Here is a 19696-nt window from a genome sequence, read left to right as displayed (position 1 = left end):
CAAAAACCACAGAGAAACCCTGTCTCGAAAAACCAAAAAAAAAAAAAAAAAAAAAAAAATCACGATAGGAGTCTCTGGAAATCCCTTGACCGACCCCATAGTATCTACCTAATAAGTGTCCTCAGAGCCTAGGCTATTGACCTGCCTGGATCAACAGCCCCACTCGGCCTTGGGAACTGCTTTTCTGAGCTTCCATCGCCGCTGACTCCGCTGTGCTTCTTTGCTGCAGGCCCTTCTTTGAGGGGATGTCGCAGTCCAGCTCACAGACGGAGATTGGCAGCCTCAACAGCAAGGGCAGCCTCGGAAAAGACACCACCAGCCCTGTGAGCAGACTCATGGTGAAAAAGGGTGGGAGAGGGACCTGCCTACCGACCGTGTTGGCTTCTCACTCTGAGCCCTCCACTTCTCTGAGTGTGGCTTCAATCTTGTTCCTCTGATCCCTGGCTGGCAGTTTAGCAATCCAAGAGGAGAATATTCTTTTCACTGTGCTCCAGCATGGCATAGAGCCATTCTCCCTGCCTCAGAACCCTCCCTCTGTGAGGCAGCTGAGAGTATAGGGCATAATGCATGCCATTTGGACAGCGGGTATTGATTCTGCCTTCAGGCTATGAAAATAATGAATATAAAAGGACAGAAGGATCTGTTCAGGAGGTAGTAAGTAGGTTTTTCTGGATGAAGGACTCAGGGGAGAGCAATACTTTGGAAGAATGTGCAGTTAGTGCGCAGGTCTCTATTTGCCTGTGCACAGGAGAGAGCTCTCTACTGTGGCTCCCAGCAGCTCGTCATAGATAGCAGCCTGTGGATGCCAAACCTTCCTTAGACCTGCAGAAGAAGTTATGTCTTTCTTCACAATTAAAGGCAAATGGTCACCGAATATAGTTTTAGAACTGAGTTATGCTGTTCTGTTAGGGCCATGTTTCTCTGTTGCTGAGAGAAGTTGAAGTTCTCCAGTTCTTGCTGCCTTGGCATCTGATGAGGCACAGTCATTTGTTCACAGGGGAGAATACACATCTTCCCCTACAGTGGCTGTTAACTGTGGGGAACCAGGCACTCCATCTGCTGACAAGCAGTCTACAGCTGGCCAGGCTCTCCTGTCCTTTGTGTGCCCTCTTCTGGGCATCTCAGCAACCCTTCTCTCCCTTCTGCCACCAGGTGGAGCTGTCTCCCATCTTATCTCTTCATTATTAAAGAGCAGCTGGCAACCCACCCCACCATGAACTGTTTCTTAGTCAGGAAGTGAAAGAAGGAGAACCATGCCCATATTAAAAAATTACGTTATGAAGAAAGTTCACCCTGCTGCTTGCTGATCTCCACGCCAGCACCTCTCAAGCATGTTCACGGTGATCTGGAGTCAAGGAGGCAGCATTTAGTGTGCTACAGCATTGGGGCATAACTCAGCGGCTTTTCCCCACAGAAAGAATCCTACAGACAGCCTCTCTCATGTGCATAAGTGACTGACACTAGAATCACTTAGAGTAACTCTGGGAAGAAGCCCAGGACCTGCTGAAGGGAGGGCTACTGTACAGAGTTCTACTGTGACAGAGTATAAGTAAGGTGTTGGCCAAGCCAGTGACCATGAAGCAGTAAGCATAGATTATGGCATACACTGATTGATTGTTCAGTAAATACCCATGACTACTAAATCAGCTGTCTCCAAGGAGGGAAAGACGTGTTTCAGTATTGACAGAGCTGGCAGTGTAGCTAGTTTGATGGGCCCTGGATTTGGCAAGAACAAACAAACCTGACATGGGTAGTGCATGGCTTTCATCCCAGCACTCAGGACACAGAGGCAGGCTAATCTCAAACAAACAAGGAAACAAAATCCTTAACTGAAGGGTGGGTTTTCCAGGATGAATCTTTATTCCATCTTCCCATTGACTTGCTTCTTCTCAAGACTGTTTCCACATCTTAAAGCCTACATGGAAAGCACGTGCTCTAAAGGCCATGTGGGCTGCTGTGAGATCCCATGGGTCATCCTCAGCAGTGTGTGTGCTGACTGCTGGACTTACAGGAAGTGCAGTTCCTTAGCACATTTCTCTTTTGGGGTCCTACAGTTGATAGACTATGGATGTCTTACACAAGTCCTTCAGATTCTGAATCCCTTGGCCAGAGCTCAGGTTTGCTTTGTTCCCCTGCTGAGATTCTATTTTGAAGAGCCCATATGTCTTGGTGTGGGTGTAGAGCTGTGGAATCCTTTAGTTGAAGACACTGGGATGGTAGAACAAGGCTGTGCTCATGCTCTTGAAGTGGAGTGCTTCGGGTAGAGGAGAAAGTGTGGTTGTTGACCTGAGGGCTCTGCACCTCTGCTCTCACCTTGACAATTCCTGTTGCTCAGCACTGTTAGGGTTTTTTGTTCGTTTGTTTGTTGTTGTTTTTTTTTTGTTTTTTTGTTTTTGAAGAGTTTGTTTTGTTTTTTTCAAGACAGGATCTCAGGTCTCACTATGTATCTCTGGTTTTCTTGAAACTCACTTTGTAGACCAGGCTGGCCCATGACTCACAGAGATCTGCCTGCCTTTACCTCTCGAATGCTGGTATTAAAGGCATGTGCCCAGCTTTTTCACTTCTTTCTTTTTGTGGATAGGAAAGCCCTGTGTAGAACTCAGGGCTTTCCTATGCAGATACTGTAACATCATCCTCATTAATGCAGGTTTTTTCTTTATTTAGTTTAATTTATTTGTGTATGCATATTTTGTCTTGGTGTATGTATGTGTGCCCGGTGCCCACGGAGGTTAGAAGAGGGTATGGGATCCCCTAGAACTGGAGTTACAGATGTTTGTGAGCCACCGTGCAAGTGTCAGGAACTGAACCTGAATCCTCTGCCAGAGCAGCAAGTACTGTTATTCCAACACCAATTCTTAAGACTTGTGGATTTTTCTTTTGTTTTATAATTAATTTTAATTTATTTTCACTGGTGTTTGCCTGCATGTATGTCTGTTGAGGGGGTCAGAGCTCTGGAACTGGTGTTAAAGACAGTTATGAGCTGCCATGTGGTTACTGGGAATTGAACCCAGGTCTCTGGAAGAGCAAACAGTGATCTCAACCTCTGATCCATCTCTCCAGCCCCTTGTGGATTTTTCTTAATCTTACACTTGTAAGCACCAAGTATTTAGAGAATTCAATCCAGAAAGGATTGCGGCTGACACAAATTGTGGCAGTTATGGAATTTTCTCAAGACTCCAACACATAGTAGCAACATAATTTGGTTCTCTGTGCTGGTAAGAGTAAATTTAGGCTGTGCGTGCTTCAAGACATCTGCCCAAGATACAGTCAGCTCAGACTGCCTGCTGCTGGAGGTTACCGGTCTCATCACACTGTCGTTGCTGCACTTACAGGCACGTGCTGAGGTCATTGAGCTACACCCCAGCCCATCCCTGCAGATGTTTGAGCAGGAACAGAGCTTCAACAAGTCAGGAATTTTCTTCCTTTTTCTTTGTCACATGCCTTAATACAGCTCCTGGAGATGGGGAATGGGTCTTCCCAAATGCTGCAGTGACAACAGCACTGGAACTTTTCAGGGCTCGACAAGTCGTGTTACCTCAGAACCACCCACTGGAAATTTGTGCTGAGCTTCTACCCTAGGTCCAACCAAGCAGGGCTCCTCTGAGATTCTAGACTGTAATGCTGGACAATCAGCATCGTGTAAGAGGACTAGCTGTGCAGTCTGGAGGCAGCCTGTTCTGTGTGGCTAGGAGTCATTACACATTTCAAGCCCTGAGATCACTGCCTAGCTCAGGTATGTCAGATTTGTCTTGCAGATGGCTTCGAGCAGTGGTTTTCCACTAGAGATAGTCTGCCTCTCAAAAGACATTTGCCATTGGTTGAAGAATTTTTAACTCGATAGAGCTACTACTAGTCAAGGCCAAGAACGCTGCTGAACACCCTGCAGTGCACAGATGATGCAGCCCTAAATGTCAGTCCAGGTGGAGAAACCGTGGGTGGAGCGTAGCAGAGCAAGGCTGCTTTTGTAGTCCTTGCTGGTCACTCAGCAGCATCCTGGATTTAATTAGCCTGTCTCTTCTGGATGTATATTTTTATACAGAGAGAACTTTGAGTGTTGAGAGTAAGTGGGATATCCTAAATATTTTCTTCTTCTTTTGGTTCCTTAGAAGAAAGAAATTATTTTTAATTATGTTTGTATATGAGAATATGCATTTGAGTATGAGTGCCCTCAAAGGCCAGAAGAGGTATTGGTTTTCCTTGAACTGGAGTTACAGGTGGTTGAGAACTACCTGATATGGGTGCTGGGAATCAAACCCAGGTTCTCTGCAAGAGCAGCAAGTGCTCAATGAGTCATCTCTCCAATCCATACTTAATGGTTTCCTGAAACAAACGGGCCCTTCTGGGGCTTAATTTTCACACACACACACACACACACACACACACACACACACACACACACACACACAAATGCCATCTCCTCTCAAAAGATGAAAACATTAAAGGCTGCATGAGGTTGAGGATGAAGTGAAAATATATTAAGCTTCTTGGGGGACTTCATAAAATAAGAGTGCTGGTTATTTGGATTAGGGATAATTAATTATTAGTAATTTTTTTCAGATGGAATTGGCTGCTCTAGAAAAAGTCAAATCTACTTGGATTAAAAATCAAGATGACAGCTTGACTGAAACAGATACTCTGGTAAGTATGCTTCAGTCTCCTGCTTTGATCACCGCAGGTTATCTTTGTACTTTAAAACTATAGGGAAAAACCTTTAGTCAAGAGGCAGAGACTGATGTGGTACAGAGGAAAATCCCACATCAAGAGGCAGGTGGCTCTTTGTGAGTTTAAGGCCACCCTCGTCTACATAGTGAGTTCTAGGTCAGCCAAGGCAGCATAATGAAATACACACACACACACACACACACACACACACACACACACACACGGAGGGGGCTGAGTAATAGATTGATTCCTTTTAGAAAGATGTTGAGGACCACCTTGAACATTTTGCCTTAATCTGTGGGCTTGTGAATATTCTGTTTCTTGGGGGCTGGAGAGATGGCTCAGAGGTTAAGAGCACTGCCTGCCCTTTGAAGGTCCTGAGTTCAGCTCCCAGCAACCACATGGTGGCTCACAACCATCTGTAATAAGATCTGGTGCCCTCTTCTGGCCTGCAGGCAGACAGAATACTGAGAATAGTTTATACTTAATAAATAAATAGATTTTTTAAAAAAGAATATTCTGTTTCCTTTCCCATGGAATCCTTATCCATGGAATGGGACACATCCTTGAGGCCAAGGTCCTCCTCCAGACAAGTCATCCAGAAATGTTCCCGCTCTGCCCTAAGTAGAACTGACCAAATGCTAGTTTCTCACTGTCACCCTCATTTCCTTCTGAAAGACAATGTCCAGTGTCTTTTCCTGGGAATCTGTCCCTTTCTCCATCCCTGTTGCCTTCTCAATGTTCAGGAAGCTCATGGTGTTAAAGCCTCTGAGGGTCACTGGTCAGGTTCTCCTTTGAGGAGATGCTAGAACTGCCTAGGAGTGCAGTTCAAAGCCCCCATGAAGTAGAATTGAATCAGTTGAACACCATCACATAAGCCTTTAACTGTTGACTGTGCACCTGCTAATGCTGAGCACAGAGAATACAAAGACGCTATCAGAGCCTTCCCCAGGGGAAGCCAGCTGTGCAAACCTGGACAAGGCTCAGTGGAGGCCCTGGGGTGCAGACTGAAGATTCTCTGAGTTGGTTGTACTCATAAGGTACCTGGAAATCTATGTCCAATGAGACAAGGAGCTAGACTGGATGGCAAGGAGAGGGAGCTTTACAAAATGCCATCTGAAGCATGAGCCACATAGCAAGACCTTAGTGATAGACTTGAGTCCAAGAGTGTTTAGGCTTATGTCTCCTGTAGTAAGTAGCCACTGTAATAAATAAAATGATAAAGCATTATTAGGTCTATCCAGGATTAAAACCTACTGTACCATTACTTCTTCATTCACTAATAATTGAAACAAACCCTACCTCCTTGCCCATTGCTTGCCATACTACACACAACCAATACAGTGTGATCTTTTCAAGATAAAAGTTCAAAAAGCCGGGGGGGGGGTGCACGCCTTTAATCCCAGCACTCTGGAGGCAGAGGCAGGTGGATCTCTGTGAGTTCGAGGCCAGCCTGGTCTACAAGAGCTAGTTCCAGGACAGGAACCAAAAGCTACGGAGAAACCCTGTCTCGAAAAATCAAAAAAAAAAAAAAAAGATAAAATTTCAATCTTGTCACTTCCTGATTCAGACTCTCCAATGACTGACCAAATCTCAGACTTAATCTTAACTCATTGTCCAGGAAAGCAGGTAGATGCGCAAAGCATTCATGCCATAGGATTTCCTTATCCATACAGAAGTCAGGACACTTGATAACTGTAGGAGTGGAAATCATAGTTCAGGTATGCTGGGGTGCTCTGTCTTGATCTAATGAATGGTCCTGGGCCCTGTTTACATTGAAATTCAGTTCGGGCTAGGGATGTAGCTCATTGGTAGACTTCTTTTCTAGTATGTTTGAGCTCTTAAGTTTCATTCCCAGCACATACAAATTCAAGGTTGAGGCTAGGGATATAACTCATTTTGATAGATACTTGCCAAGTATGCATAAAGCCCTGACACTACATAAAACTGGATGTAGTGGTGCGTGCCAGTTATCCCCGTTTACAGGATCTAGAGGATCAGGAGTTCAGAGCCACACTGGGATACATATGACCTTATCTGTCTTTTTATTCTTGAGTCAAGTTTATATTTTAGATTGAATACTTTGTAAAGTTATCCCTCAAGGAGTGAATGCTTAAAATTTCTTTTTTTTTTTTTTTTGGTTTTTCGAGACAGGGTTTCTCTGTGGTTTTGGAACCTGTCCTGGAACTAGCTCTTGAAGACCAGGCTGGTCTCGAACTCACAGAGATCCGCCTGCCTCTGCCTCCCAAGTGCTGGGATTAAAGGCGTGCACCACCGCCCGGCTTAAAATTTTTGAAGGGTATATTAGTTTGGTTGTTTTGGTTTTGGTTTATGTTTTCATTGTTTTTCTTTTGAATTTTGTTTTGGGGGGAGGTTGCAAAGTGGGTGGGCTGATATGAAGGGGCAGGGAGCTGGATGGGGTCATGGGATCTAGAAGCATGTTGTGAAACCCACAAAGAATCAGTTAAAGAATTTGAAGGGTGGACAAGCAGATGCAAGCAAGTAAGCAAGTCTGACATACTGGGAGAGCAGTACTTCAAGGAGTAAGGGGTGAAGACTGATTTATGAAAGTGATCCAGGGGTCAGGGAAGGCTTCAAAAGGCCTCGTAAGTAGGCAGAGCTGTTGGTGTGGTTAAGTCATGTCATGATATGATTGTCATTGCGTTTTGGGAAGACAGCCTGGTGTGAGCGGCAGGAAGGAGAGAAGGCAAAGTTGTGAACACAGAGGGTGGAAGAGATGGAAGGAAGGCGGGGTGGACAGGACCAGTATCCCAGATGGGAAGGAAGTGGTGATTTCAAGGCTCTTTTCCCAAGGTGAGAAATGTAGACCAGAACTTCAGAACCACAAGCCCTGTCCTAATGAAAAGCTAAAAGGATGCAGGCTCCCCCCCAACCTAGAGATGGATTGCCATCGTTTTCTCCCTCTTGTGCCTGGATAGGAGCACATGGTATCCAACACAAGGGACAGTAGTTAAACTTTCCTCCTGGGATCAGAGTATGAGAACCATGTGCTCCCTCTCAGATGCTTCAAGGAAAATGGTGGTCCTCAAAGTGAAGATAGGTTCTAGCAGGGCTGAGGAGTCTCCTGCACAGTTACCAAGAAAGAGGTAATGTTCTTTGTCACCTTTTTTTGCGGCAGGAAATCACTGATCAGGACATGTTTGGAGATGTGAGCACAAGTCTAGTTGTACCAGAAAAAGTCAAAACTCCTATGAAGTCCAGCAAAACAGATCTGCAGGGCTCTGCCTCCCCCAGGTACTCCAGAGAGGAAGGAAGCAGGTAACACAGACCTGCAGCCATACTCAATGCCAATTACATGTGGGAAAGTGGTTGGGCTGGTGTGACTTTGGGACTAGAAAGGCTGTTAACCCCCTCCCTGCTACAATCAGCAAGGTGGAAGGGACACACACACCCCGGCAGAAGAGGAGCACGCCCCTGAAAGAGCGGCAGCTCTCCAAGCCCCTGAGTGAGAGGACCAACAGCTCTGACAGTGAGCGGTCTCCTGACCTGGGCCACAGCACACAGGTAATCTTGGGTTCCTGTCAACGATCACAACCCCTCCCTTGGATTTCAGTGTTTGTTTCTTAGACAACTGGGTAGAGAAGAAGGAGGGATGTTGGAAGTGTTGACTCCAAGGTTTTTCTGAGATACCTAAGTTAGAGAAGTTTACCATATTTGTTATCTGCTAATGTAGATTTTGGGGTGCAGTTGAGTGGTGGTGTCCAGCTGAGTTGAAGGGTAGGAGTTTCGACTTTTTCTGGGTAGGAACTGCTGGCATTGTTCTCCAGTCAATGAGCTGCCACGGCTATTCCAAGCTCTTTTTAGTCACTCTCAAGCCTGAGGTTAGCTGGAGAAGATTTGAGCATAAAACAGACCTGGCGAGTAGCCCTTACTGTGACACTGGTATCAGAGTCAAGGCAGCTAGTAACCCAAGCTGGTTACTCTTCTCCTAGAGTTATGCAGCCAAGTTTCTCTGATAAATATTATGAAAGGACAAAGTTGGGGTCATATGACTTCCTAAATTCATTGCTGTCACAAATCTGCAAATGCACCTGAGACTAGAATAGCCTGACCCCTAGGGTGAAGTATTGTCCTTCTATTTAATCGCTGTTCCTGAAATACCTTTGTTTACTGGGACAGTGGGCCCCACATGGTGCCTGCTGCTTCTCATTATTTGTCTCCCCACTGCCCTTGCTGCATTCTCCAAGCACCAGCTTACTGCTTGCAACCTCTCACCCTGCTATCTGGGAGTCGTGCCCTTCATGGGAAGCTATTGCTTCCCAGCCCCACAGGCTTGCCTTAGAACAAACCATTGCTGTGACTTTGTGCCTACTATGTCAGTGTATTCGCCAAGGACACTGATCTTCCTCTTCTCATCTCCATTTTAGTATGGTCAATGGGAGACTGTCCCCACACATCCTTAGTTACCCTGTGCCAGGAGTTCTATCTACTCCCACCTCTCTGGGCAATACCCAATCAATACTTGTTTCTGCAGATTCCAAGAAAGGTGGTATATGACCAACTGAATCAGATCCTGGTATCCGATGCAGCCCTCCCAGAAAATGTCATCCTGGTGAACACCACAGACTGGCAGGGCCAGGTAGAACACTGAGGGTCAAGGGTATGGGGTCTATAGATGTTCCCAGTGTGTGACTTGAAACAGCACACAGGGAAGCAGGAGAGTGACTTCATCCGCCATTTACTGTCTGCCTTGTAAGACATTGGTTCCAGAGATGCCTAGATATGGGTGATGTTTGGAACCTTTAATCCTCCCCACTTCATAGTTAGCATGTTTCCATGGGGTCTGCTGTGCCCTTTTTTTATACATAGCCAGGAAACCTGAGGATCTTTGCCAGAGGACAGGGGCTCTACAGCTCAGTCTGGGCCTTGCCTGACCTCTCAGCATCTGTGGGGAGTGATGTGGCTTACCTATGTCCCTGCTTTCCTCCCCTGCAGTATGTGGCTGAACTGCTCCAAGACCAGAGGAAGCCTGTTGTATGCACCTGCTCAATAGTGGAGGTCCAGGCCGTGTTGTCTGCCCTGCTCACTAGGATTCAGCGCTAGTAAGGGCTCTGGCTTTTCTTCTTACAATGTTTTTTGGTTCCTCTACCTCGTCTTCCAACCCTGACTTCTAGCAATGGCAATATTCTCAGGCTAGGAAGCTGCAGCTCCAGCTTGTACTTAGAGACAGAGCCAGCAGTAGTGCTCAAAGCCCCTAGAATATCAGCTCCCGAATTTTCTGCCCCTGCCACCTTTACATCCTGGACTCATGCCTCACTTTGGCTTGCCTCATCTTTCTCATAAACCCAAGATAAAGAACAGAATCCAGGGTTCTAAAAATACCTTAAATTCCTTCCCTCAATGGTAACATTCTGTTTTTTAATGGGATCCTATTTCCCTCTCCAGGGCCATCTGAGGGAGGCCCTGTCACATCTTCACATGTGTCACAGCAAGGAGACTCCAGGGTTCTGGGCCCCACAGGCAGCACTTGCACCTTTTTCTTGTAGCATCAGCCTCCTCCATGGAAGCTGCCTACCCTCTCGAGCAGCACATGCTTGATGCCTCCTTGTATCATTTTGTTTCTTGGCATGCGTCCCCATGGCTTTTAGAAATGCATGAAGTCAGAGCTTGAGGCCTGAGACTTAAGTATGGTGTGTGTCCCCTTTCTCCTTAGCTGCAACTGTAACTCATCCATGCCGAGGCCAGTCAAGGTGGCAGCTGTGGGCAGCCAGAGTTATCTGAGCTCCATTCTCCGGTTCTTTGTCAAGTCCCTTGCCAGCAAAACGCCGGACTGGCTGGGTTATATGCGCTTCCTCATCATTCCCCTAGGTAAAGTCTGGCAGCATTCAGGAGACTTGTGTCAGCAGACTCGGTTCCTGCAGAATGGGAGTTGATCAGGGAAACTAAAGGCTGAACCTTGGCTGGGGATAGCTGCTTCCCTTATTCTACCCACTAACCGTTTACTCTGTCTGGTTTTCCATCTGCCAGGTTCTCATCCAGTGGCCAAATACTTGGGCTCAGTAGATAGTAGATATAGCAGCACCTTCCTTGATTCTGCCTGGAGAGACCTGTTCAGTCGCTCAGAGCCCCCAGTGTCAGGTAAGGCCCCTAAAGGAAACTCTCAAGGAGTGAGGCTTCTGGTTCCCCCATGCAGCTGAAGAGGGTGGGGAGCAACCTTATTCCCATTCCTGAGGCTCTTACCCCTTTCCCAGTTGGTATTCATTAATGTAGGTATACCCTGTGTGGCCCTCTCCTCAGGATAGCTTCTGCCTACAGCTAAAAGTAAGGAGGTCATATGGCTGGTACATGGGCCAGCTCTGCTTGTAGAGATGAAATAGGCAATGGGGAGTGCCACTGATATAGTCTGTTGTTGAATGAGTGACACTGTGCCAGCAGGTATCCCCATACCATCCACTGGTGATGCTAGCATCAGAGTACAGCTAAGGTCAGGGAAGACTATGCTTTGGTTTATGAGTCCTTTGATGCATGGCCAAGAGGATCTTAGAATCCTTTCTTCATCTCGGCTCTGAGGACCCTGCCTTGGGGACTTAGGGGCCTCTCTGAGGGTCTGTATAGCTGCACACTAAAATGGACATGTCCCTCCTGGCTTTTCTGCAGAGCCACTGGATGTGGTGGGTCGTGTGATGCAGTATGTCAATGGAGCAGCCACAACGCACCAGCTGCCTGTGGCCGAAGCCATGTTAACCTGCAGGCATAAGTTGTAAGTCTAACAGGAGTTTTTTTAAAAATGGATTGGGTAGCCAGATGGTGGTGGCACACACCTTTAATCCTAGCACCCGGGAACAGAGGCAGGTGGATCTCTGAGTTCAAGGCCAGCCTGGTCTACAGAGTGAGTTCTAGGACAGCATAGGCTGGCTACACAGAGAAACCGTTTCAGAAAGCCAAAGGAAAAAACAAACAGACAAAAAAACAGATTGAGTAGGTTAGAGGAACCTTGAATCCTTTCGTTTTTCATATTTTCCTTTTCTACAATTCCACTTCCTGTCATAGAGGACAGGAGGACATGCCTGACTTCTTAGAGCCTCCATGCTGGTCCATCAGTTATTTCCTCCATATGATTAAAATCAGTTGGCAAGTCCGAGCGGTGCTGTTTGCCTTTGTTCTGTGTTCTCCATTCTGTCCTCAAGGAGTGGCCTCCCTGCAGTGTGACAGGAAGCTATAGCCGTGTGTTCTGGACCCCATTGAGCAGAACTCAGTGTGGGGAGCTTAATTGTCCGGCACTCTTGCAAACCCACTAATTGCAATCCTTTCCTGTTTCCCAACAGCCCTGACGAAGACTCCTATCAGAAGTTTATTCCCTTCATTGGTGTACGTACTTGCTCCCTTCCTCCAACCCCAGCCTCCCAGCCTTCTTGCTTTCCTTCCATACAAGAAAAAGCTGTCCATGGTGGCACACACTATTCAATCCAGAACTCCAGAAGCAGGGGCAGTAGAATCCCTAGCTAAGGCTAGCCTTGAACTTGTGATCCTCCTGCCTCAACCTCCTAAATGCTAGAATTACAGAGCAACATCCTTTCCCTAATCAAGAACTGTCCTCAGATTAGTTATTGGTGTCTCCTGTTTATTGTACCAAGCCATGAACTTGGGGTCGTGTATCTCTGGAGCTCAGTCCACAGTCTCCCGGCTCAGAGAAGAGGAAGTGGCCTCAGAAATAATGAAACCTTGGCATTCTGAGAAGTCTAGAACCAGCTGCCTCGCAGCATTGACTTAAGGAAAAGCCTCCCTGGTGCAGATGTGTACATTAGTGGATCAGTGAAATGCAAGTGAATTTATCTTGAAATAAAGGAAGAATCTTGTGATACTTTTGATTTTTTTTTCATTTATCAGTGTTTTGATCTCAGGAACCTAGGAGTTCTAACCCTACAGAGGGCTAAAAACTGGTGTTTCCATTCAGAGGACATTCTGATTGCCCTTCAAAGTTGACTTTTATATCCTATAATCTTGAAAATATCTCACAGTCTTTATAGGGGAAGAGCTAAGCAGGCCTGGGTTTAACTGTCCCCGTCCTGATTGCAGGACATGTAAGGATGTCCTGAGTGGTCACATCCAGGGTGATCTTACTCTGACCTTTCCAGCCACCTAGTCATTCACTGCCTCCTTAGCCCTTGGAAGACTCCCATAGCTCGTAGCAGTTCAGAATCCTGGCTGCCACCCGGGCTGGCAGTATAGCTGCTACCTTCAAGAAACTGGGAACATGAATTGTCAGTCTCTGGACTCTCAGAACCAAGTGAGACATTTAAAATAAAGTTTTCAGTCATAGCTCAGTCACAGAGCACATGTTAAGACCCTAGGTTCTGCACCAAGCAGTGGTGGCGCACGCCTTTGATCACAGCACTCTGGAGGCAAAGGCAGGCAGATCTCAGTTTGAGGCCAGCCTGGTCTACAGAGTGAGTTCTGGAACAGCCAGGGCTACACAGAGAAACTCTAACTTGAAGCCAAAGGGAAAGGAAAAAAGACATAAAAGACCCTGGGTTGCATTTGCAGCATCTCAAAAGAAAAAAAATGGTATAACTAGCAGCCTCACAAACTGCCAGGGGAGCTAGAGAGGGAGTAGCTATGTATTCAGGAAGCCCCAAAGTATCCTCCAGGAGCCACCTGAAAAAGGCACATGATCTCTGCTGTAGCAGCCCTAGCCCTTGGCCTCCTGCCCAACTGTTCTGCTACATAGTAGCATGACACCAGACCCCACACACACACACCTGTCATTTAGAACACAAGAATATATTTGCCCAGGCGGATCTCTGTGAGTTCGAGACCAGCCTGGTCTACAGAGCGAGTTCCAGGACAGGCTCCAAAGCTACAGAGAAACCCTGTCTCGAAAAACCAAAAAAAAAAAAAAAAAAAAAAAAAAAACAATATATTAGCCATGTTGCCTCTAGCTGTATCTTTTTCTGGCCACTGGAGGGCCCCCTCCATCCTTTCCAGAATACTCTGTCCATGTCAAATTGTTGAGACATCCCTCCTAGGTTACTTCAGTTTCCAGTAAAGTGGGAAGTAGGAAAGTTGTATCTATACCCACAGCTCACTTGCCTTGACACAGACCAGTTTCCTAGGCCCCTGCCAGGCTGCTCTTAGAAGAAATAAGGTCAGGACACTGCCCTCAAAGTAGTCTCTGTCCTAACCCCCAGAGAAGAGATGCCAAGTCTTATGGCCCACCTCACAGAACTTGACTTCTTTTCCTTCTTTTCTTTCTTTTAGTTTTATGGTGCCAAGCCTCTTTTTACTACCAAGCCGAGCCCATGAACTTTTTTCTCCTTTCCTTTTTTTTTTTTTTTGTGGGGGTGGGTCATTTTAAATACTAGACTGTTCCAGATATGTGAAGATTTTTAGTTATTGACAAAACACCATGTGGTCATAGCTGAGGTGCTGGCCATCTGTAAACAAGTGGATTTGGACTTGCTACCCTGACAGAGGACCTAATACATGTCCCTTCCCTCCAGGTTGTGAAAGTGGGGCTTGTTGAAGACTCGCCATCCACTGCAGGTGAGCTAAAGCTCCTTTGCTGCTCTGAGTGAGGGTCACACTTTTCATCTTCCGGGGTGTAATTGGTTAAGTTGAATAAGAAGGTATTCGCCCGGCTCCTTCAAGGTGCCCTAGGGTCCCCTGAAAGGAGAGCATACTTCCTGCCACCAGTGACCAGTGTTTGTCCCTTTGACAGGCGATGGAGACGACTCACCTGTGGTCAGCCTTACTGTGCCCTCCACATCACCACCCTCAAGCTCAGGCCTGAGCCGAGATGCCACAGCAACCCCTCCCTCATCCCCATCCATGAGCAGTGCCCTCGCTATTGTGGGGTAAGGCTCTTCCCCAACCCTGTCTGTCCATGTTCCTCTAGCCAGGCCTACTCCCTTCTCGGGCATGGCACACTGGCACAACACAGCCACCTGGGTGAGAGCACTGGCATAGATTAAAATTCAGAGACTGAGACATTGCAAGAAAGTTCAGTGAAGTTTGACGCTTCTTGCTTTGTCTTCTCTGCATTGTTGTGGGGTCATCTGGGGCTGTATTGACAGAGTGGCTTTCGTGGGCTATTAAAGTATGGTTCAAGTAGCTTCCTACAGGACCTAGGGCAGTAGTTCTCAACCTGTGGTCACAATCCCTTCCACAGGGATCACCTAAAACCATCAGAAAACACAGATATTTACATTATAGTTCATAAAAGTAGGAGAATTACAGTTATGAAGTAGCAATGAAAATAATTTTATGGTTGGGGTCACCACAGCACGAGAAAGTGCATTCTGAAGGTTGGGAACCACTGTGCTGGAGCTGGAAGAATGGCATGGGATTGTGAGTCAAGGATGCCTGGGTTAGGTGGCTCCCCATCCTGTGTTGTTGAACTTTGGTTTCTGCTGTGTGCAGAGGTGAACTAGCAGCTCACAAGGATGTTGTGAGGCCTGATTGGCAACAGCACTGTCAGTATGGGAACTGCCTCAGAGTGGCTGACACCCTCTTTGTACCTGTGCCACAGGAGGTTCCAGGCTGGGCCTATAATGTTGAGATGGCAAAGACCTTGTAACTGAGATTGTAGGGAATGGTGGGAGGGAGACGACGTTAGGATTCCAGGTACTTAAAGTTGAGGGAGATGGCCAGCAAGCTGCTTTTCTGCCATATCTGAGAGGGGACAAAGCCTAAGTAATGAGGTAGAGAGCAAAGAAAAGCTAGGTGTGGCCAGGCACAGTATCCAACATCTTTTCACTCTTTCTTCTGCCTTCACTGTTTCCTTTCCCTACAGCTACCAATGGGGAAGCGTTCCCAGTAGGTTTTCAGGTGTGCCCACGACTGTTCTTCTGAGGAAGGAATGGGCCCTGGGCTAGAGTCCAGCCCTTCTCCTTGCTTACATCCCCCTCATGGTCTTTAGCTGTCCATGGAAGAGACAGTTTAGGAACACAGCCACATTCTGCCTCAGCAGTGACTTCTAGGAAGCCTGCTTTCTCCTATTTCGTCCACTGCATGAAGGGCTTCTGTCCAACTTGGATTTCAGGACTTTTGAACCAACCCCTGCCTTGACCTCTTTTCTCATCCAGTTTAAGCTTGTCTTTAATGGAGCCACCAGCAGAAGGAAAAGTCAAATGACTTTCATAGCCTGGATACCTATTGTGTCTGACGCCTTCTTTCAAGAAAACACTCCATTTTCCCACAGGAGCTAAAATTATCACTGAGCTAAAAGTGCTGTACATAACCAAAAGTGCAGGGCAGCATCCCTTGGCTCCCAAGGCGGCTGTGAAGCCATGGTGCTGCTTCAGCCCCTGCCCGCTGCTTCTCTCCAGCCATCTGTCTACTCTGGGCCTTGGCTTTGCTTGCATGTATGTGTGTGTGTGCATGTGTGTTTGTGTATGAGTGTACACTTTCACAAATCTTTCTGTTCTGCTTCCTTCATTTTGTGACAGTTTTGATTTTCTCACAGTGACTTGGGCTTTTATCTTCTCTGGCTTTGTTCTCAAATCACCCCAGTTCTGCACCCCCACATGAGCAGGTTCTATGTCACTGGCAGAAACATAGCCAGCTGGCTGGCCTTCCTACCCATCTCCTGCTCCCAAAAGCAGTATCTTCCATCCCTCATTGCTCCCATGTGGTTAGGCATTGAGGTCAAAGCCAACATGTTGTTTTCATTTCACTTCTCCAGGAGCCCAAATAGCCCATATGGGGATGTGATTGGCCTCCAGGTGGACTACTGGCTGGGCCACCCCGGGGAACGCAGGCGAGAAGGTGACAAGAGGGATGCCAGCTCAAAGAATACTCTTAAGAGTGTCTTCCGCTCGGTGCAGGTTTCTCGCCTGCCACATGCAGGGGAAGCCCAACTTTCTGGCACCATGGCAATGACTGTTGTCACCAAAGAGAAGAACAAGAAAGGTAGGCCATGGGGCTGGAGAGATGGCTCAGAGGTTAAGAGCATTGCCTGCCTCTTCCAAAGGTCCTGAGTTCAATTCCCAGCAACCACATGGTGGCTCACAACCATCTGTAATGGGGTCTGGTGCCCTCTTCTGGCCTGCAGGAATATGTGCAGGCAGAACACTGTATACTAAATAAATAAATATTTTAAAAAAAAAAAAAAAGGGAGGACACCAGGCCAGCAGACTTTGGTCGCCTCCCTCCAAGTCCCTGTCCTAGGGTCTGGGCAGGAATCTGCTTCTGGATAGGATGCATGTATTAGTATGTAGATCTTGAGATCAGCCTAAGACCCATAAGCCAGCTCTGCATCACCTAGAGGACAAGGCCACTGTATTCAGGATGGATATGGGATGGCCACCTCCATGGCCACCGTGGTTTTAGAGCAGAACACTCATGCCAAGGGATGGAAGGCATTCCAGGTAAGATTCCGGAACGAAAGATCTGATGAGGATCTGAGCCTGGAGGTACACATCTGTAATCCTTTGGGAGGCCAAGGCAGGAGAATTACAAGTTCAAGGCTGCCTGACTACATAATGAGACCCTACCTCAAAATAGTCACACACACACACACACACACACACACACACACACACACGTGGGGAGGAGAATACAGCCCATTGTGAATAAGCGGGGAGATTAAAGCATCCAGAGCAGAGTTGTGGAGTAGTCGTGGGTCCTGTTCTCCAGGAGAGTGACATCACACTGTAGCTGTGTGTACCTGCAGTGTATGTCCTGCATGACCCCAAATCTGCCCCTACATGAGCTCCCGAGCAGCTGTGCCTCTGGGAGTCTCTCCTCCCCCGAGATTTCTCCCAAGGGCTGCACGCCTGGCTCACCACTAGACTGGCATAGGGACCTTCCAGCAGCTCAGCAGGGGCCTGCCCTGCCTACCCTCCTCCCAGAGTAGAACCAGCGGGAGTACTTCCACTTGTTGGGTGGGGGTAGTGGAAACACCTGCCACTTCATCACTCCTCAGCCCCACGGCCTCACTGTGCAGGTGAAGATAGGCCCAGGCAGAAATGCAGAACCTTTAGCAAAGTGACACAGGAGTTTAGAGTTCCTTACAAACAGCAGGGCCAAGGAGCTTGGGGAGCACATTACCTCTCCCAGCAAGAAGGAAGCAGATGGGCTGGGAAGGAAAGGGATGGCTGCTTTCCAAGTCTGTGACAGGTGCTTCCCGCTGCCTTTCCAGTGCCCACTATCTTCCTGAGCAAGAAGCCCCGGGAAAAGGAGGTGGATTCTAAGAGCCAGGTCATCGAGGGCATCAGCCGCCTCATTTGCTCTGCAAAGCAGCAGCAGACCATGCTGAGAGGTGCGATGGTGGTGAGAGCAGGGGAGGAGTAGGGAGATGGTTAGCTAGCCCCTAATCTTTCTCTTCTCTGTCACCTAGTGTCCATCGATGGAGTTGAGTGGAGTGACATCAAGTTCTTCCAGCTGGCTGCCCAGTGGCCCACTCATGTCAAGCACTTTCCAGTGGGCCTCTTCAGTGGCAGCAAGACCACCTGAGACCCTGCCTCCCAACCACTCCCTCCTGGCACTGCCACCCAGCCTCACCACCTGCAGGCAGGGAAAGGCGAGCAAGCCCCGGCCCAGCCTCCCTTTCCCAGCACTGGGGCCTGCCTCTACATGCCCGGTCCTGACGGACACTGCCACTGGGGATGCAGCCCTCCCTCTCACTGCCCAGCCCTTCTCTGGACTACCCTCCTCCATCCTGTTCTAGGCCCAGAGCTGGGTGGTTCTGCCTTCTGGTGCCCATAATCCCTATAATTGATAATCTGAACCGTCCTTCCCGTCACTCACCCCTGCAGCACCAGTTCCCTTTCTGGAGCACTGGTACACAGGGAGACAGCCCAGCACTTTACCATAGCCTGGCCACCAGGCTCTCAATTTCCAAGGCTCTTCTGTTAGTTGCTACACACCCTGCCTTCCCCTACATGATAACTGTTACAGGGCTGGGGCCTCCTGCCATTCCTGTGACCTCATCTGCACCACAGTTTCCCAGTAGAGTTGGGGGAACATCTAAGCATCCTGATGTTTCTGGGATGGAGGGGCCTTCCCAGTTCTCTTCCCATGCATGATTTCCTGTCACCTCAAGTCCATGTGGATGTCTTGTGTCCTGAGTGGTGTCTGTTTTTTTTATTTCTTTTTGTTTTTTTGTTTTATTTTTTCTGGTTGTTTGGGTAACTTGTCCTGTGCACAGGTCCTGTCCTTGAGGCTCCTTCCTTCCTCTGCCTCCCGTCCTCCCACCTAAGATAACTCTGGTTTCATGAGGTAGGAGGCAGCAAGCCCTGCCCCCCAACATACATTGTCTGTGACTCGTATCCAGCCATATGTCTTCCTTTCCTGTGTCAGCTTGCCTCCCCTTCACTGCTCTGTCTCCTTACTTCCTCCGTGGCAGGGCAGCGGAAAGAGGCCCATTTCCACCAGGTCTTCCCCGGCAGCTGCCTTCCCTCTCTGCCATGGATGGGTCCCAGACCTACCTCAGCCTCCTTATCAGTGTCTTGAGGATAGGCTGAGAAGGGACAGAGCCGGCCCAGCCTCCATGCCCCCGGCACCTCTGGAGCTTCTCTGTTGCCCTTTGACTGCTTCTTAGCAGTGTGGCACGAAACTGCACTTGGGACATGTTTTCTCCTTCTCCACAGCCTAGATTCTTCACGTCCTTCTCCACTGCCCAGCCCTACTGTCCAGAGTGTCTCCTGGCTGGGCCTGAGAATAAGTGGGGTGGGAAGACTGGGGCCATGTTGGGGTTTTTCATTCAATAAACTGGTGATTTCTTACCAACTGCCTTGTGCTTCTGCCCCTCACTCTGTTACTGCCACCGTCCACCATCAGCAGACAGAATAAGCCAGGAGCACGAGTGGAAAGGAGTATGCTTCTGTGTCCCTTCACTACGGAACAGGAGTGAACATGGCTGCCCAGAAGAGTGGGTGCTGCTCCCGTGTCAGACCCCACTTCCCAAGGCATATACACCTGTCGCGTTCAGCCTCGACCCGCAAGGATGATGCAACACCCGGAGCTCTTCTTGCTAGCAGTTTATTCAGGACCTTTTGACAATCGAAACTATCTCTCTCTCTCTCTCTCTTCTTCCCCTCTCTCCCCGGACAAACCTCTCCCAGCCCTTAAA

At 48.1% G+C, this 19696-nt stretch overlaps 1 protein-coding gene across 3 annotated transcripts in view; it reads left to right on the top strand.

Moving 5' to 3' along the window:
- The window catches only part of Pacs1 (phosphofurin acidic cluster sorting protein 1), a 131193-nt gene extending 111839 nt beyond the window's left edge, over positions 1 to 19354 (top strand). For 2 of the 3 annotated variants that reach the window (XM_075973113.1, XM_075973110.1), the window contains 15 exons: positions 230 to 323; positions 4558 to 4638; positions 7802 to 7941; positions 8052 to 8187; positions 9158 to 9262; positions 9619 to 9725; positions 10337 to 10491; positions 10651 to 10761; positions 11281 to 11383; positions 11949 to 11991; positions 14124 to 14166; positions 14342 to 14477; positions 16307 to 16533; positions 17765 to 17884; positions 17963 to 19354. In XM_075973113.1, the coding sequence (XP_075829228.1) occupies positions 230 to 323; positions 4558 to 4638; positions 7802 to 7941; positions 8052 to 8187; positions 9158 to 9262; positions 9619 to 9725; positions 10337 to 10491; positions 10651 to 10761; positions 11281 to 11383; positions 11949 to 11991; positions 14124 to 14166; positions 14342 to 14477; positions 16307 to 16533; positions 17765 to 17884; positions 17963 to 18078 (1717 nt within the window). In that variant the 3' untranslated portion in view covers positions 18079 to 19354. The remainder of the gene's footprint in view (positions 1 to 229; positions 324 to 4557; positions 4639 to 7801; positions 7942 to 8051; positions 8188 to 9157; positions 9263 to 9618; positions 9726 to 10336; positions 10492 to 10650; positions 10762 to 11280; positions 11384 to 11948; positions 11992 to 14123; positions 14167 to 14341; positions 14478 to 16306; positions 16534 to 17764; positions 17885 to 17962) is intronic. The other variant, XM_075973112.1, reaches the window with a different exon arrangement.
- The last annotated feature ends 342 nt before the right edge of the window (positions 19355 to 19696 follow it).

This window comes from Microtus pennsylvanicus, chromosome 5, assembly GCF_037038515.1.
Source record: "Microtus pennsylvanicus isolate mMicPen1 chromosome 5, mMicPen1.hap1, whole genome shotgun sequence".
Lineage (NCBI taxonomy): Eukaryota > Metazoa > Chordata > Mammalia > Rodentia > Cricetidae > Microtus > Microtus pennsylvanicus.
Note: the sequence above shows the minus strand (reverse complement) of the source record. Positions and strands in the feature narration are given on the sequence as shown.